Below are 17,417 nucleotides of genomic sequence, written 5' to 3'. Positions count from 1 at the left end.
TACAGTACTTGTACAGCCATTTGAAAACTACAGTAAAGTTACAAATTGCTGTAGTTAGGGGAGTAAGTGAGTACAAGACACTGAATATGTACGTTTCACAGTTTTACTCTATGTGCGCTTTGCAATTCTACAGCATTGTGACAGAATTTGATAACTAGTTCACCAATTTTGTATGTAATGACTCAAGCAATGAAATGAAGACTATTAGTTTTATTGGGAACAACTATTCAGCATCCATAAGTATAGTTCATTTTGACTGACATGACAAAGCAACTGATACATGTTCAAAAGCATTTGCAATTTGTTCAGAGGAAGGAGAAATTGTTACTATGATGTGCACAAATGACTAAATGTTGTGGAGGTTGAACTAATAGTTATGAGAATTTTCATTCTGATCTGAGAAAAGCACCAAAGCGACTGAGAAAAACTGTAATATCAGATGCGATGTTGATGAAAACATGTGGCCTAACCCTGAAGATCGCAGAGATTAGATACAGTAATTTTGTGTTTTTTTAGTTTTATCATGGGCTTTTTGCTGTTGTTTTTTGTTCAGAATGCTCTTGTGTGTTTCATGGATATTTTGTTCACTGTAAGCAATACTGTAAAACTTTTTCTGTTCTATCATACTGTAAACAGTATTTCTACTGTACCTCCTGTAGTAAACAGTAAAGGGAAAAAAACTGATTTGCTTTTTACTGGAATGCTTTTGAATGTGAACATTACATGTGGACATACAGTTCCCAACCAAGAAATGTAGTGTAAAAACTGTGGATAGAGCATGTTTTGCATGTAAATACCTGTAAAACTGAAACATAAAAGTCTAGTTTTGTAATGTCAACAATAGCCAGTATTTTGAAACCTGGTATACTTTGATTGACTGCATGTACCTTGAAGTGTTATTCTTTGACAGAATAATTTCATTTTGAGTCAGATTTCCAGTGTTTTGGTAAAGTTAGTGTGTGCAGAGAAAGATGTGTTCTGTTTTGAAATTAAGAGTTAGTATATATTTAACAAAATGTGTTTTTGAGAAGAAAATTATCCATTTGGCCAATTGTGTTTTGTAGGTGTGAGTCTGTGTTAAGAGTTTAGAAAAAGTATCTGAAGTATGGGTACGCGCTTGTTAGCGATTGAAAAAAACTGTATGATGGGTGGCCTTAAAGTACCTTTGAGAATATGTGTGCTGTATTGATATAAGTATAATTTAAAACCTCTCCTTGCAACAAGCCAACTGTTAAAGCCACACAGATATGAATGATCTATAACGGTGTTTACTTCTTTGCCTCCTGTTTAAATCAACGCAGAATCTCTGAACAGCAGTGTGCTTCTAATACGATGTGTCTTCCCGATTCACTGCCAACCATATTAAATTACAGGCCAAACTTGCAATGTAAGACCAAAACCGTTCACAGCCTGAAGTTAAATAGATATAGTAAATATCACCAGCATCTCACAACAACAAATACTGGAGAGGCCTCCTCAGTAATAAATGTTTGGGTAATCACCTTCCTGAATTTACAGCACTGTATGATTCACTTCCACTTCTGCTTGACACATCTACATACATAAGTAGTAAACAGTAAACAAAAATATATATTTCTCTCCGATGAAAATATTTATTCATCTGCATCCTATACTGTGTTTGTGTATAACTCTAAAGCCAAAGCAGGATATCAGCCCCAAGGAAACCAGAAGAGTTGAGGGTGATGTACTGCAGCATCACCCTGAACTAGACCCGGTCACTCATCACTCTAATGGCTGGACCACAGCTTCGGTGTCTCCATGGGGCTGCTTGGGTCGAGGTCAGTGATCTTCACCCTATAAAACATTACTGCTTACGGTATATTGACATGGATGTTTATGCCTCTGTAGTAAAGTTGTTACACTCAAGACCTGTCTCAAGACCACTGTTTCACGGTCTTGGTCTTGTCGAGGTTTTATTTCAAGACCAGACCACTACATCACAAAGTCTCAAAATGTACTTGTTAACACATTACTGTGATTGGAGGTAAAACATTTTGCTTCAAATGCCACCCTGCCTCTATAATCATTTGAAAATGTTGTTACTTTTCTTAACAACTGCCCCCCCTAACCCTTCACACACTTGCAGCTGACCACAAGAAACAGGTGAAGATATAGGAGAAGATGCTCTTGTCTGGGATCAAGCAGGTATGCTTGCCTTGCCTTGGTCAGGACTTGGTCTCTCAACCTCTCAAGGTCTTGGTCTTGATACACTCTGGTCTGGGTCAGGACTTGGTCTCGGTTTTGACTACAATGATGCTTTGTAGCATAGCTTTCGTTTCAGCCATTTATCTTACGGCAGCTGCTGCCTCACTCCAACCCCTCCAGCCTCCCAAAAACTAACGAGATTCTCATTTTGGGTGGTTTTCTAACAGTGGCCTAAGTGGGACAATTTCACAGGCAATCGGTCTGACTGCTGCCTGGGCTGTGTTGTCTTTCCAATTCCCTTTTTCCCAGCCTTTGTACTCTGCAGCCCCACTTTCATCCTACTTGTAACTCTGCAGTTTGCCAACTACCACCCTCAACCAATTCATCAACCATCTCTGTCATCACCCTTTTCAACCTTGTTCAATCTCCCCATCATGTTGTCTCTCATACTCCTCCTATCCATCTTTCCATTCTAGACCCCCCCCTCGACTCTGTGCCTTTCCTGCCTCGTGTTGTTTTGCTCTTCTCTTCTCTTCCTCTCCTGTAACCATGGCACCTCCTCTGCTTTCATCTCCATCTCCATCTCCAGCCCCCCCACCCTTCGCCTTGGGCTCAGCCTAATGCTGCCAGACAGGCTGGAAGACATCCAGCACACAGCACAGGACTGCAGCCGAGGGGGTGGGGGGAGTGAGGGGTTGAGAGAGAAAGAGATGAAGAGAGTAAAGAAAGAGAGGGGGAGAGAGCTAGAGAGCGTGAGAAAAAGAGTGAGTCAGAGAGGTAGAAAGACAAAAAGAGAGAGAAAGAGATGAAGAAATGGAAAAAGAGAGGGCGAGAGAGGAACGGAGAGAGAGAGGGGTGGGGTGAAGGCACAAAAAGTGGGTAAAAGGGGCAATAGAGGTAGAGAAAGAAAGGAAGAGAATGAAGAAGGGGTGATTGGCAGTGAGGTGGGGTGGGGTAAGGTCAGGAGAGAGAGTGGGGGGGCAGAGAGGTAGAGGGGGACCATGCACAGAGGTGCTGCTGAGGGGATGGATAGAGATGGATAGATAGATAGATAGATAGATAGATAGATAGAGAGATTGATAAAGAGAGTGTGGATGAGGAGAGAAGAGGCCATGGTCACGGCGATCAAACCGGGAGGGCACTCAGCAGTCCCGTAAGTGCTGCGTCTGAGAGGACACTGCTCTTAATCAAGCCTGCCAGGCCCAATGTTCTATTTGCCTGCAGAGCATAATGGCCCTGAGCTGTGGACATACTGCTCAGACTGACGCACAGTAAACCCTGACACACCCACACTCTCCCTCTCTCATCCCTCTCTCTCTCCCTCCCTTTCTCTCTCTCACTCACTTTTTCTCTCCCTCCTTCACTCACTCCCTTTTTTTTCCCTCCCTCTATCTCCCACTCTTCCAATATATTTATCTCTTTCACTCCTCTCTCTCCCTCCCTCACTCTCTGTATCTCTCCCTCTCTTCTCATCTATCTATCTTTCTCTCTCCTCCCTCCCTCACTCGCTCCCTCCCTCCCCACTGCAGGGGCACAATGTGTCTCAGCGGGTTCAGTGAACTTGCTCACAGGTGATGTAAGCCCTCGGCTTGCAAGTCACGCCATGGCTCTTTGTCATATGTTTTATTGATTTCATCTCTTCGCCATTGTGACATGCTGCAGATGAGCTACAGTAGGACTGGGTATGACGGGAAACACATGATACTTTTTAAATCTTTCATTTTCAGGTTTTCAATCATTCAATCAACATTCCCAATCTCACCCTTTCTTTCTTTCTTTCTTGCTTTCTTTCTTTCTTTCTCCCTCACACACACACTCTCTCTTCTCGTGTGTGTGTGTGTGTGTGTGTGCGTGTCTTCTTATGAGACAGAGCAAAAAGAAAGTTTGAAGAATAATACCACACAAAGCAAAAGAGTGCCCTGTACTTCACATGTTAATTAAACACAAGTGTGTCTACAGACACACACACACACACACACACACTGACTCACACACAGACACACACACACACATTTACTACCGGCGCTGTTGGGAGCAGCGTCTGTCTCCATTTTAATTTAATGAGCCTTGTGCGCACTTGCATTTGATGAGGGGACATGCTAATTCCAGTGGCTGCAGGGATTCTGTGTGATGTCGGCGTGTACGAGATCAAAATGGCAGCGCTCTCTCACCTCACCTGTCCTCTCCTCAGACGAGGCGTCGGAGAGACACGCGCCGCCGTGACAGCAGCGCCGCCGTGACAGCAGCGCCGAGTGCTCGTCTTAACATGCCGTTAAGTTTAAATCCAGGCCTCACATCTTCTGAGTTGAGAGGTTTATCCAAGATCCCACGCCTCTGATTTGTACTAATTACAACCTGTGTTAAAGTAATTAAGCCAAGTATTCCAAAACACCGCCACTGTGATGGGTGAGTGCCTTAGCGTCTCTCCTTGGCCCTGTGTGCTGATGCGAGTCTCCTCTGTGCCAGACAGAGTGAAAAAGAGAGTAGTACAGTACTTCCTTCCAAGCTATTAAAAGAGAGTTACTGGTTGTTGTTTATGATGGATGAAATGAAATGTTGCACCAAAATAGATTTTTTTTAGTTTTTTTTTTACTAGTACATGATAGATGACGCCGCAGCGGTGAGATTCAAAAAAACACCTTCTCCCAGACTGAGAGTAGAGACCAAGGTGTATATGAAAGGATGTGTGTGTGTGTGTGTGTGTGTGTGTGTGTGTGTGTGTGTGTGTGTGTGTGTTGTGTGTTTGTGTGTGTGTGAGAGTGCACGCATGAGAGAGAGTTAGAGACAGTGTGTGTGTGTGTGTGTGTGTGTGTGTGTGTGTGTGTGAGTGTGTGTGTGTGTAAAGGTGTGTGCATGGCCTCTCCTTGACATTGTGGTCAGAACATCCATCACAGACGCGGGACAAGGCTGCTATCCATATTGTCCTGCTAGATGCCTGGTCTCAGACCTCCTCCCTGGGTACGCTACGCTACGCTACGCACACAACTCAACACCACAGACATCTGCTGAACTGTAAGGCTCGAACGATACAAAAAGCCCAGGCATTTTCCGCTACAACTATGTCAGCCATGACCTTTCTACTGGAAAAACAGTGTGCTGCCACTTGCTTGTTTGTGTTGTTGCTTTTTGCCGCTCTTGTTCTGTGTTTTGCATGCCGCCTGTTTTACCACTGAGCCATAATGTCCGCTCACACTGGGAAGAAAAGCCCTGGCGTGAGTCATGTGTGCACTGGCTGATATCACACCAGCATACACACTAGTCATTCCACCTCTCACTCTGACATTCTGTTTAGGAAAAGCCTACCTCTCTCTCTGCAGAGGGGGTAGAGACAGGAGAGAGCCACCATCTGACTCAGAGTCCGAGACATGGGATTTCACTATGCCATTCCATGCTACAACACTCCACACCACGCCACGCCACACCATTCCACACCACTCCACGCCACGCCATTCTGGCCCTTTTCTTACCCTATTTCCCGTGGGTCCACCCGCTACATGAATTGTATTTTACGCAATGTGAGCCAGGATGGAATAACAAGTGTTTCCACTTCCCCTCTTTGCATCTGACATGCGGGACCAGCGATCGGCGGCTATTTGCGGAACGCTGAAAGAGGATTCTCGTCGTCACTGTGCAAGTTGTTGTGCTAGGTTGCTCTGCTCTGAGCTTCTGCCATTCAGAATAACAGAAACGCACCCACACCAATACACCCACACACAAACACACACACACACACACACATACATACACACACACACACACATACTCACACACACACACACACACACACACACACACGCAAACTACTTTGACACCTCTGCGGCAGCTGCCATCAAGAGTGCAGTGTGAGCATCTAAAATGAGTTCTAGAAACCCTGGGGGGCTTTATGGTTGGCCAGGCTGTCTAAGCTCCACCCCTATGGTCCTATACCATAATCTCCTTGGCATGATGACAACCTAAATTCATCTGTGAGACAATACCATCTTTGTACATTGCTCTGCAGTGTCTATCTATACACATGAATAAATATTATAGGATTGTGGAATTTAAACATTCGAATTACGCATTTCTTATTTCAATGTTGTATAAACAGACCACAACAGAATAATGAAGAGAAACAAGTGAGTTACAGTAAACAGCATCATTTGGTTGACACACAGGAACACGCACACAGAAGGCCAATTTGCATACTCATTCAACCACCCACAACCAAAAAACACAAACACAGTGCCATCACCACCACCATAGCAGTTTCAACGGTGAAGTCTGGCGGTGTCTGGCGCTTGCCGCACACGAACCTCGCTCTCGCACCCCAGCTCTTAGGGCGCCACCTTACGTTAAATTAAGCACCGCAAGGCTAGACGCGCTCGACTCACGTTGAAAAACAGGTCACAACAACCTGGCACTTTCTCCCAACTTCTCCCCAGTTCTGCCTGCCTCTAATCAAGGACTTTCATAGAGCCGTCTCAGAACTCTGTATGCATAATGTAGCGGGCTTTTCATAGCTGGTGATTAGTTTGTTGAGTCAACAAAATTAACTTTTTGTCTTCTGATTGCTAGAGATCACGCATGGCCCATAGGTTTTACATTCAAAGGAACCAAAAAAATGAAAGCCTTGTGCAATATACCTAGTCCAGACACAGAACCAAGTCCAGATACACTATAATAAATGCATTAAACATTGAATAACAACTGGAGTCCAAACAGGTAAATAATTGTTAATGGTGGAAGCCTCCTGTTTGAAGTATCTAAAAGCCTTCATTGGGAACATCACATTAATGAGTAAAATGTGCTGATAACTGATGGACCTTAACATTTTGTTTAAAAAAAGTGTCAAATATGATAAGTGATGGACCTTAACATTTTGTTCCAAAAAAGTGTCAAATATGATAACTGATGGACCTTAACATTTTGTTCCAAAAAAGTGTCAAATATTTCTCTGTGCAGGCAAGCTGATATGGCCACAGGATATCTACACAATAATTAGACTTATAAACCTCCCCAGACGGCTAGAGATCATGTGAACACCGAAACAGCACTGACCCCTCCTCTGCCTTCTCCTAGCCCTCTTTTCAAAAACTAGATCATTGCAAAAATACATCTCCCAGAGGCTCTGGCCCATAGTCCAGTCAGTGGCACTGGCCAAGGTAGCAGGTCATTCCTCTTGCGACTCGGAAGCCTCTGCACAGTCTTGGCCAGGCACTGAGTTGTCATGACTCGACTGATTTAGAGTGTAAGGTGTTGGAGAAAGCTCCAGGAAGTGTTCACACTGAGAGAGAGAGAGAAGCAAAGCAGAGAGAGACGGAGGGAGAGAGAAGCAGAGCGAGAGACAGAGAGAGAGAGAGAGAGAGAGAGAGAGAGGAAGAGGGAGAGGTAGAGAGCGAGAGAGAGAGAGAGAGAGAGAGGAAGAGGGAGAGGTAGAGAGAGAAAAAGAGAGAGAGAGAGGGAGAGAGAGGTGACATTTGGTGGGAGGCCTGTTTGACAGGCCAGCATTGAGGGTGGTTTATGGTGCACTGACAAGTCTTCTAAGGAGGGGACCTGATGATGGTATTACAGTGAGATTCAGTGTGCATGTACAGTATGTGTTTGAAGGGGATAGAGGTTAGTAATAAAATACTAACACAATAATAAAACATGTGTGAATAATGCATGAGGAACAAACATGCTCAAAGTACACATACAGTGCAAATGCTTGGGGGAACTGTCTGTGTGTGTGTGTGTGTGTGTGTGTGTGTGTGTGTGTGTGTGTGTGTGTGTGTGTAGCACTGCTTGTATTACAGCAAATCTTGATGCAGTAACTTCATTTCAGACATTAAACCCCCCCTACCTGTCAAATCTGCTCTGGCCATTTTGAGTAGAAGTGAGCCATAGCCAGCCTGTTAACACACACACACACACACACACACACACACACACACACACACACAGTCTGTCTGTCAGTCTGTCTTTCTCTCTCTCTCTGCTAACTCTCAGCGTGAAGCAGGCCTAATCTCATGGTGCTGGTCAAATGTATGTTGTTATTTGCTGCTTATCAGTTCACAGAGCTAATATGGCAATACAAATTGATTCAAAGCGCAACAAACCCAGGCACAATGTTGTCTGAAAAATTATATACAATAAAGACATCCAGAAAACTCACAATATGAATCTCCCCAGCAACGCAACACTTTGCCAGGCCAACTGAACCTCTCAGAGATCATCTCAGCTAGCCTACGACCTACAGCAGCACAAATGGAGAATCATGTACTTGGAGGGGCAGAGGCAACACCAGCCATTTGTTAAAATCATCAACCACTCTCAAGGAACCACAACAATATGAAAACGCCCCGACAGACAGTCGGACCCACTCAAGCAAATGTCGTGGGGCCCCAAAGCGGTAAGCAGAGACGCAGGTTTCGATGTTGATATGATCGATCTGAGACGTGGCTAAAAGAGAGAGAGATGCTGCCCGTCCCTCTCCTCATGCCTCATTAGCCACTTGGCCCCAAGCCTTCAGATAGACGAATGCTGGTGTCAACATCGCTACGTGCTACAAGTGCTCCAGTGCTTAGCCCCCACTGACACTACAGGCCGACTCCAGGCAGAGAGCACAGAGAACAAGCACACCACCCATTAGTACAGTAGAGGAACGTTGCAGCACTCCACAATCATGCCACTGCATCGCTAGCAGCATCCACCTACATCTGGATGCAAGAATCCTGCTCTTCCGCTGACAGTGTGTTTGTTTGTGTGTGTTCTTCCTCTTTTCAAAGAGCTTCTAACAGCTTGTCAGCAACTCAGCATCCTCAAACCTATTCAGCAGGCAGTCTGTTGTACTTGTAAATAATGAACACCATTTGGCGTTTTTGTATTGAGCACGTTTGGGGCAATTTGTTGAAAACTGCTTAGTAATAAGTTAAATAGCATCGTTGCCACTGTTTCTGTGCTTAAATAGGTCTTAGAGAGGAAAGCCTGAATGGTTTGGTAAAGGACAGGTAGCAGACTGTGTGTGCTGCGGGAGATTGCAACCCATTCCTGCCAGATCGTGTTGGTCGGTCCAAATAACTGAGGCTTTCACAGGCACACAGTGCTGAAGCCTGTTGTCCACCGACTCGTTCATTTCAAAAAAACATTTTATATTGGAGTGTTTCCGCGTTTGTACCATATGGCTTACATTTTATGTGCCTCTGCCAATTAACAATAAAGGCGGCACAGGAACATTAAATCTCAAAAAGGTCACACATTATTTAAAACAGTCCATGAGCACTAGAGTGAGCTCAGCCAACACCGGAGCCTTGTAAAGCAGTTCACCTTTATAAAAATACAAAGTTCGATGTAAGCCACTTTTGCTCGGGTGACACAGATGGCCAGGCCAGGTCTGTGGGGACCAGTGTTCACGCAGGTTTTTCTCAGCTATCTCAAAAAGGGGCACCTGGTTCACACCTGCCACAGGCAGGTGAGGTCACGGCGTTCTGTGATAATGACGGCCATTAATCAGAGAAGCGCTGATGCAGCATGGGGACCCAGTGGTGCCTACGAGCCCACCATTAAGCCTGCCGTGGCTTGTTGTTTCCCATACACACACACACACACACACACAAACACACTCACACACACACACACAAACACTCTCACACACACACACACACACACACACAAACACTCACACACACACACACACACATGTTTCCCATACACACACACACACACACACACAAACACTCTCACACACACACACACAAACACACACACACACAAACACTCACACACACACACACACACACACACACACACACTCACACACACACACACACACACGTTTCCCATACACAGACACACACACACGTTTCCCATACACACACACACACACACACTCACACTCACACACACACGCACACGTTTCCCATACACACACACACGCACACGTTTCCCATACACACACACACACACACACACGTTTCCCCATACACACACACACACGCACACGTTTCCCATACACACACACACACACACACGTTTCCCATACACACACACACACGCACACGTTTCCCATACACACACACACACACACAAGTTTCCCATACACACACACACGCACACATGTTTCCCATACAAACACACACACACGCACAAACACTCACACACACACGTTTCCCATACACACACATGAACAGACAGACACATAATATCGGCAGTGTGTGCACATCAGTGTTTCCCACAGAACTGAATTCCATTTGTGGTGGTTGGTTTGCAGAATTAACTTAAATGCAACAGTTTTTAACAAATTAGCACAGCGTGGTATGGACACAAATTCATGCACACACACACACACACTTGAGCACACACACACATGTATGCACTCTCTCTCTCTCACACCCACCCACACACACACACACACACACACACACACTCTCTCTCTCTCTCTCTCTCACACACACACACACACACACACACACACACACATAGACACATACACACAAACAAATCAACACAATACCTGCATGCATGCTGTCAGCATGAAAAGGGCTTGAGTGGGATAAGAATGCCTCTCACATGCACACATCCACACAGCCTGACACTTACAGATGCACAAGACACATGACCACAGGGCTTAGAGCAAAATGTGGCTACCTCTGCTCTGCTCTGCCCAGATTTGCATGGGGGGGGGGGGGGTAGGGGGCATGGCAGAGAGGGAGCACATAGGCTACAGCAGACAGACCCAGACTTGTGTCAGCAGATCTGTTTTTACTCCAGTGATAAGGCTACTGTCAGTCTGCCATCCACAGATACTTCTTTTAGCTCTATGCCCTCCTCCAATAACCTCTGGCTGTAGCCCACACTTCAAATCAAATGGAAACGTCAAATCACTGGTGCATAGGTAGCTCGGCTCAATAGTGGTTTGTATGAAAGGCAATCCATCAGTAGGATAAAATAATGAAGAAAAAAGGGTTACTACATGTTCTAAGTGTATACTATACGTGCATCCAGTAATATGTAGGCCTACACATGATTTAGTATATCAGCAGCTGCACCTGAAGAACTCTCTACTTTGTTGTACTATTGAGTACAGGACCGGATGTAGCCTGGGATATGTTATCATAAAACCCCACAGGTCGGACGTTTCATATTCAGCAGCAAACCTTGCAGCTATTTCTAGACCTCCCGCGACATATTAGTTTTTAAAACGATAACACGAGCAAAAAATGTATGCTCAGCATGACACACAATGAAGGAACACTGTAAGGATTTCCTCGCGCCCGCCGAGCTGCAGGAAATTCGCCCTGTCCTACATTACGGGAGTGCAAGTTTGTTACCCTATGGTAATTCAGTCAGCATCTTTGCTGGAGGTGGAAGACTAGTCTCAGACGGGCAATACAATTTCCAGCATGGCGAGGCACTGGAGCTGTCCTGCCGTCTGTGGTACTGAAACGGCACGAGGGGCCTGCAAGCGTCATCATATTACGCTCAATTATGTCGTCTTCCTCTTGTTAAATGGGTTGAGATAAAGCAAGGGTTTGGAGAAAACAAATAGGCTGCACCCAGCAGTTGTATAACGCCAGCTTGTTTGGTAAAACTCAAAACCGATACCTGTCATGGATGCCTGCAACAATATTTACAATATTTATTATGAACATGCAGGTTACAGCACACCGTCTCGTAACAAAATATGGCGAGGATTAAAGCCGAAACGTAGTGAAGATTAGGGTACCCCAGTTAAAAAGTCACTTAACACCTGTGAGAATAGACATTTTATATGGTCCTTGACTTCGTTGCTTAAATGTAAAAACAGTCCCTGGGTTTTAATTGACAAACGTTAATTATCAAGCCGTTTGGTGTGAGTACTGGTGCAGCCGATGACTAATTTAGAAATCCTGAAATAGAGCAGCAGCATACAGCAACAGAAAAAAGTCTGCGGTATGTGCTCACATGGTGGATGGAGACTGTTTGCTAAATAATTCAAAAACAAAGCTCGTGCCGCCACTGAGTAGGCGAAGACTGAGGCGACAAAACGCAATTTTTAAATAAGCTCTGAGGAAATTAAAACATGTTCATGGGGGAGATTGTGTTAAGTATGTGCGAGCAGGGGACGTATCAATTAATAATGCTGAATCTCCCACCCAGTAGACACAGAAATATCTCGACACATAGCGCAACAAAAGAACAACGAACGCAGCTCGCCACGAAAAGCCACCTCAAGCATGGAACGTCAGGTTGTCAATGTGTTATGATTTTGAGTGGCTTTATAACATAATAGATATTAGGCTGTGAACCCAATGCCATTACTCACACATAAGCATGGTAAATAAACGCCCATCCTCTTGGTCTCTCCAATACATTGTAAAGGAAATTCTGCAGCCGTCTATAGAAGGCGTTTCTCTTCGGTGGTTTCTTCCCGGAGATGCTGGAGCGCTGCTTGCTCAAGATGCTGCCTCGTTTGGTTTCCTCGGTGCCGGTTATGAGCAGAGCCCCGTCTCGGTTCGAGTCTGTCGCTCCTGCCTCTAGCCCAACAAAGCCCACTTTGAGCTTCTTCTCGGCGGCGGGGCCGGGGTAGACCCCGCCGTTGCGGGATTTTTGCACCATGCTCGGGGTAATACCGTCATGGGGAGCCGCTGCTGGAGGGGTTATCTATCTCTTTGCCAGGTAGGAGCATCTCAGGAACCAAACTGAGAAGGGCGTGAGAGGTCCGCCTAGTGCGCAAGTGTGGACGTGTAAGCTTCTTCTGAGAGGAGTGAATGTCGCTAATGGAAAGAAGGAGAATCTGCAATCTCCCTCTTTCTCTCTCTTGCGCTCTCTGTTCCTTTCTCTCGCGCGCTCCCCCTCGGCACCTTCCGGCCACCTGACTTCAAGAGAAAGAAAAAAAGTCTTTAATTATTCAGACTTCAGAATGGCGTAAACATCAATCTGGAGATCGGATTAAAAACGAGGCGCAAGAAAAATACACAAACTAATATTTTTGGTCTGTCATGGAGCATTTCTTGATTACAGTCTCAAATGCCATTGTTAATTCCACTAACTCAAATATGTATTACTGCCTGTCCACAGTTGTAAGCCAAATCAGTACACATGTGCAATAATGCAGAACCATTGTGATCCATATTTGACCATGAACTTCTGATATTTTTCTGTAACAAGGGATTGAGTTAATTCAATTTAGAAAGTAGGCTATTTGGTGTGTTTTTATTAGTAAAACAAAGGACAAAACATATACATCTCCACTCTTCTCTTTTTCTTGCACAATTTGTATTATGTCCATATCAGGTTAGTCACAAAAATGTATTGCAAATCTAGCTAATCCGGGTTCTAGTTCCCCTACATTTAGCAGAAGGCATCAATCCACCCAAAATGGTCACTGTCAGAAAAGAGACCAAGGTAGTGGGAGGAGGAGAAAGAGCAGGCGAAATGGATAGAGGAGAAATGACAAAGGACTGGATCAGAGCCAGGGGTAAAAATAATTAAGATGGGAGCAAAGCAAGAGTGAAAGCAACAGGATTGGATTTGTTTGTGTGTGTGTGTCAGTGTGCAGTGTGCATGAGCGTGTGTGTGTCTGTGTGTGTGTGTGTGTGTGTGTGCAAGAGAGAGAGAGGGAGAGAGATGGGTGGAGAGGGATCGAACAGAATTGAACACAACAATGGGAAAGCATGGCGGGGAATAAGCAAAGAGAGCAGGACAGAGTGTTCCTGCTGATTTGTTCAGCATCTCTTGGCCCCCTGAGCCTCAAACCTGCAGAACAGAATGCCAGTGTCACAGTGACCAGCAAAGGCCAGGTGACCTCTATGGTCAGGGTAACCCTCTTCCAATCAGGGGATGTCAGCCTTTTGGCCACTTCTGGCCCTCACGTTCCATTATGCTTCATGTGGTTCTCCATGGATGTGGGACATCCACCATAATGACCCATCAAGCCGCATGTGGCTCAGCCCTATGTGAGAAGAGAAGAGAGATGGGTGGGGAATAGCTGCCGTGTTCCAATCATCATCAGCAATACACAAACATTAAATCAGTTACATCAGTTAATCAGTTATATCATGGGTCTAATAAAAAAAACAATTTCTGGGATTTGCCAGCACAAAGGCATTGTTAATCACTGACCAACACTGAATTATGCATAATCATTGATGTGGTTGAGGTTTAGCTGGACATAAATAAACCTGCTAAATAAACCTGCTAAAATTGTTCTTCATGGTTAAAGCAGAATTTCTGTTAAGAATAATAACAAAAATACAATTTGGCCGATACCATTTAACTACTATACAACACAAAACAGTACATTTGATTGTGTAAGAGTTGTTGAGTGTTTACCTCCTTTTCCCTCTCATATTATAGGCTACACAACATGACAAGTTAACAGAACCTAATTACTCTGTTAAAGGTGTGTGTACAGAGGTTGGGGATGGGGCTGTCTACCGGATGGCTTGTCCACTTGAAGAGCAGGTCAGCTAAGGAAAAAGGAGGGAAGGAATTGATCTCAGGATCTTGTATTGATTCGTGCCACAGCTCAGTCAGCCCAGCAAGATATCACCACAAACAGGTCCTCTAGCCCTCCTAGTCCCAAACATCAACATAGGAAACGCAAACATAAGGCCCATTCACACCAATAACGATAACCAGTGGCGTAACGAACCAACGGTGGGCCCAGGTGCGAGAGCGCTATACGGACTACATTCCGACGAATTTTGGCCCAGGATGAATTAGCTCTGATACATGCAATACACATTAATGGTGACTTCAATTGTTTATGCAAAGGGCCTGAGGCACCGAAGTAGTTTAGTAGTTACAGATTACAATTTCAAATAAAAAACACACGACTACATATCCATTACATGTGAAAACATTAAAAAATAATTTTATTAACAGCATGCAGGCCAGGTTAATCTAATATTACTGTATTAACATCAACTCGCATGGAATTATGGGAACACTCAATGCCTCTTCAACCCTCTGCTGAAACTGCAAGCGTAGATTGCTTGCTTATAAACTCGCACTGCGCAGAAACAAAACTTAATGTAGCCTAAGTTATTTAACCGTCCAGAAACCAAATAAAATCATTCATATGCATACAATCCCCAATATGCGTGAATTAGGCCGTTAGAAGAAGGCCATTTTACGAGCCTTTCGTTGTGCAAAATCGTCAACGATGTTCCCAATATTTAATGCTCTGGCTCTCGTATTTTCAATGGACAGGATAGCTAACCCACGGAGCCTCTCCTGTCCCATGCTGCTCCTTAGGTATAGGTCTTAATAAGTTGGAAAAACTTAATGAGTTTGGAAAAAGATCGCTTAGCTGTTGCCACAGTCACCGATGTCAGAAACAACATGAATACACACTTCCCCGAATGTGGATGTTACACTGTCATAATCTACCACCAGCATTTTGGCAAGTTGAAAAATAGATGACTTCTGTGAAATCTCTGCTTTAAAGCAAGACCTGAATGAGAGGAGTTGTGTTGGGAATGTCGGTGCAATGTCCCTGCTATAATGGTCTGACAAACGTCTTGCCTTTTCAAGCAGTTCATCATCACCTGCGAGTTGAAGGGTCATAGGACGTAAAGATTCAAACACATGACAAGTTTCCCGCATACTTGCAAATCTTTGGGAGAGCTGACTGATTATGATGTCCAGAGTTGCATTAAATACCTGCACTTTGAAGTATCTCTCTGCATCGGTTAAGCGCTCATCTTCCGATAGATCGTCAAAGTGACGCTTCATTCTCCGTGCTCTAACATTCTAAAGTTCTAAAAAAAAAAAAGGAGGCAGGGCGGGGGTAGCGACGGGCCCCGGGAGGTCACGGGCACTGGTGCGACTGCACTTGCTGCACCTAGGCTACTATAGTTATGCCACTGACGATAACGATAGCTATAAATAAATATCGTTCTCGTTAATATGAATGACGACGTTCACACATAAACTAGGCCTATAACGATAACGACATGAAGAACAATATCGTTGGGGATCACTTTCAGAGCGATTTTCAGAACGATAAAAATGTAATAGCCAATCAGAACCCATTGAATTTTAACCGTCACATTCATTAACACAAGGAGAGACTTTGTTTATCGTTGTTCAGTGTGAACGCTTTTATCGTTATGGTTATAGGCTAGTTATCGTTCTTGGTGTGAATGAGCCTATCACTATAAACCTAATTAAATGAGTAGCCATAGCAAGCCCTACAGCATAGCCTACACAGACATGGAAGGTTATGGTCGCTTACAGATGGTAAAACTATAGTAAGTGAACATGCTAGTGCTGAGAATATTAGAAAAAAATGGTAGTAAATTATTCATAAAGAATGGATATCCCCACAGCACACATTCACAGAGAATCAGAAAAACATAAGCTCGGATGGCGGATTGGTTTTCATCTCTCAGGGATGCGTTTCCATGGCAACAACCCACTGAACAATGAGCCTGTTCTGTTTTCTGTCCCTGAAGCCCGGAGTGGCGAGACAAGGCTGTTTTCTCAAAGATGACGAGGGGGAAAAAGGAACCTGCTGAAAAAAATAAAACAAAATAAATAAATAAAAAAAAACCACCTTTACTTTCATGAGTGTATGATGCAGAGTTAAAGACAGTAGGCCTATGTATATAGGCTATGTAAATAAAACACTGTCAAAATGTTTTTGATAATTTCCCCCTTTTACTAGTGTCTGGCTGCTGTTGCATTTACCACTTTGTTTATTAACACAACACATTTAAATAATATCTCAAACAGTTATAAAACATCACTATATAGGTCATTCTAGTCACATGCTTATTTCTAACCTACTTATTACAGCATCGTGTTTTTATACTTATATCTCAGGAGTTGTTTTACACAAAGCATAAGCCTACACTTTCCAAAGCATAAGCAGATTTGTCACACCTAATGGAAATGCACTTGGCCCTGGGGTTAGTGATGGTCTTTTATCTTTGATGATGTGATATTGATCTGCCAGTGAGCCACACGGCAAACACCTGTTCCTGCCCTCCAACTCACCCCCTCCACACGTTCTCATGGTAAGCCACTAATGTAGCCTACAGCAGCACTGAGTCGAAACACCAGCATCGCTGTTCACAACCCACATGCCAATATATTTTCCCACCGATGAAAACAGGTTAGGCATCGGTAACCATGGAGACGTGGCCTGCTCTCTCTCCACCACTTGAGCATCAGGTATGTGCTGCTCGGCAGCTGTAGCCTTGAAGTGCAGCGCATAGCGCAGCATAGCAACAACTTCAGCACGTCCCCGCTTTCACTTACTTGCATAGGGCTGTAAAGGAAAGGACATAACCCACATGACA

General features: G+C 44.4%; 1 protein-coding gene across 3 annotated transcripts in view; it reads right to left on the bottom strand.

Annotated features, from left to right (window-relative positions):
* Positions 1 to 12,723, bottom strand: part of LOC143103707 (potassium voltage-gated channel subfamily KQT member 2-like) — a 43,918-nt gene extending 31,195 nt beyond the window's left edge. For all 3 annotated transcript variants that reach the window (XM_076267498.1, XM_076267496.1, XM_076267497.1), the window contains exon 1: positions 12,431 to 12,723. In XM_076267498.1, coding sequence (XP_076123613.1) covers positions 12,431 to 12,723 — 293 coding nt within the window. The remainder of the gene's footprint in view (positions 1 to 12,430) is intronic.
* Between the last annotated feature and the right edge of the window lie 4,694 nt (positions 12,724 to 17,417).

This window comes from Alosa pseudoharengus, unplaced genomic scaffold (assembly GCF_046254945.1).
Source record: "Alosa pseudoharengus isolate Yale_2024_CS ecotype anadromous, Long Island Sound unplaced genomic scaffold, YU_APseudo_1.1 YU_APseudo_1.1_scf_5, whole genome shotgun sequence".
Classification (NCBI taxonomy): Eukaryota; Metazoa; Chordata; class Actinopteri; order Clupeiformes; family Clupeidae; genus Alosa; species Alosa pseudoharengus.
Note: the sequence above shows the minus strand (reverse complement) of the source record. Positions and strands in the feature narration are given on the sequence as shown.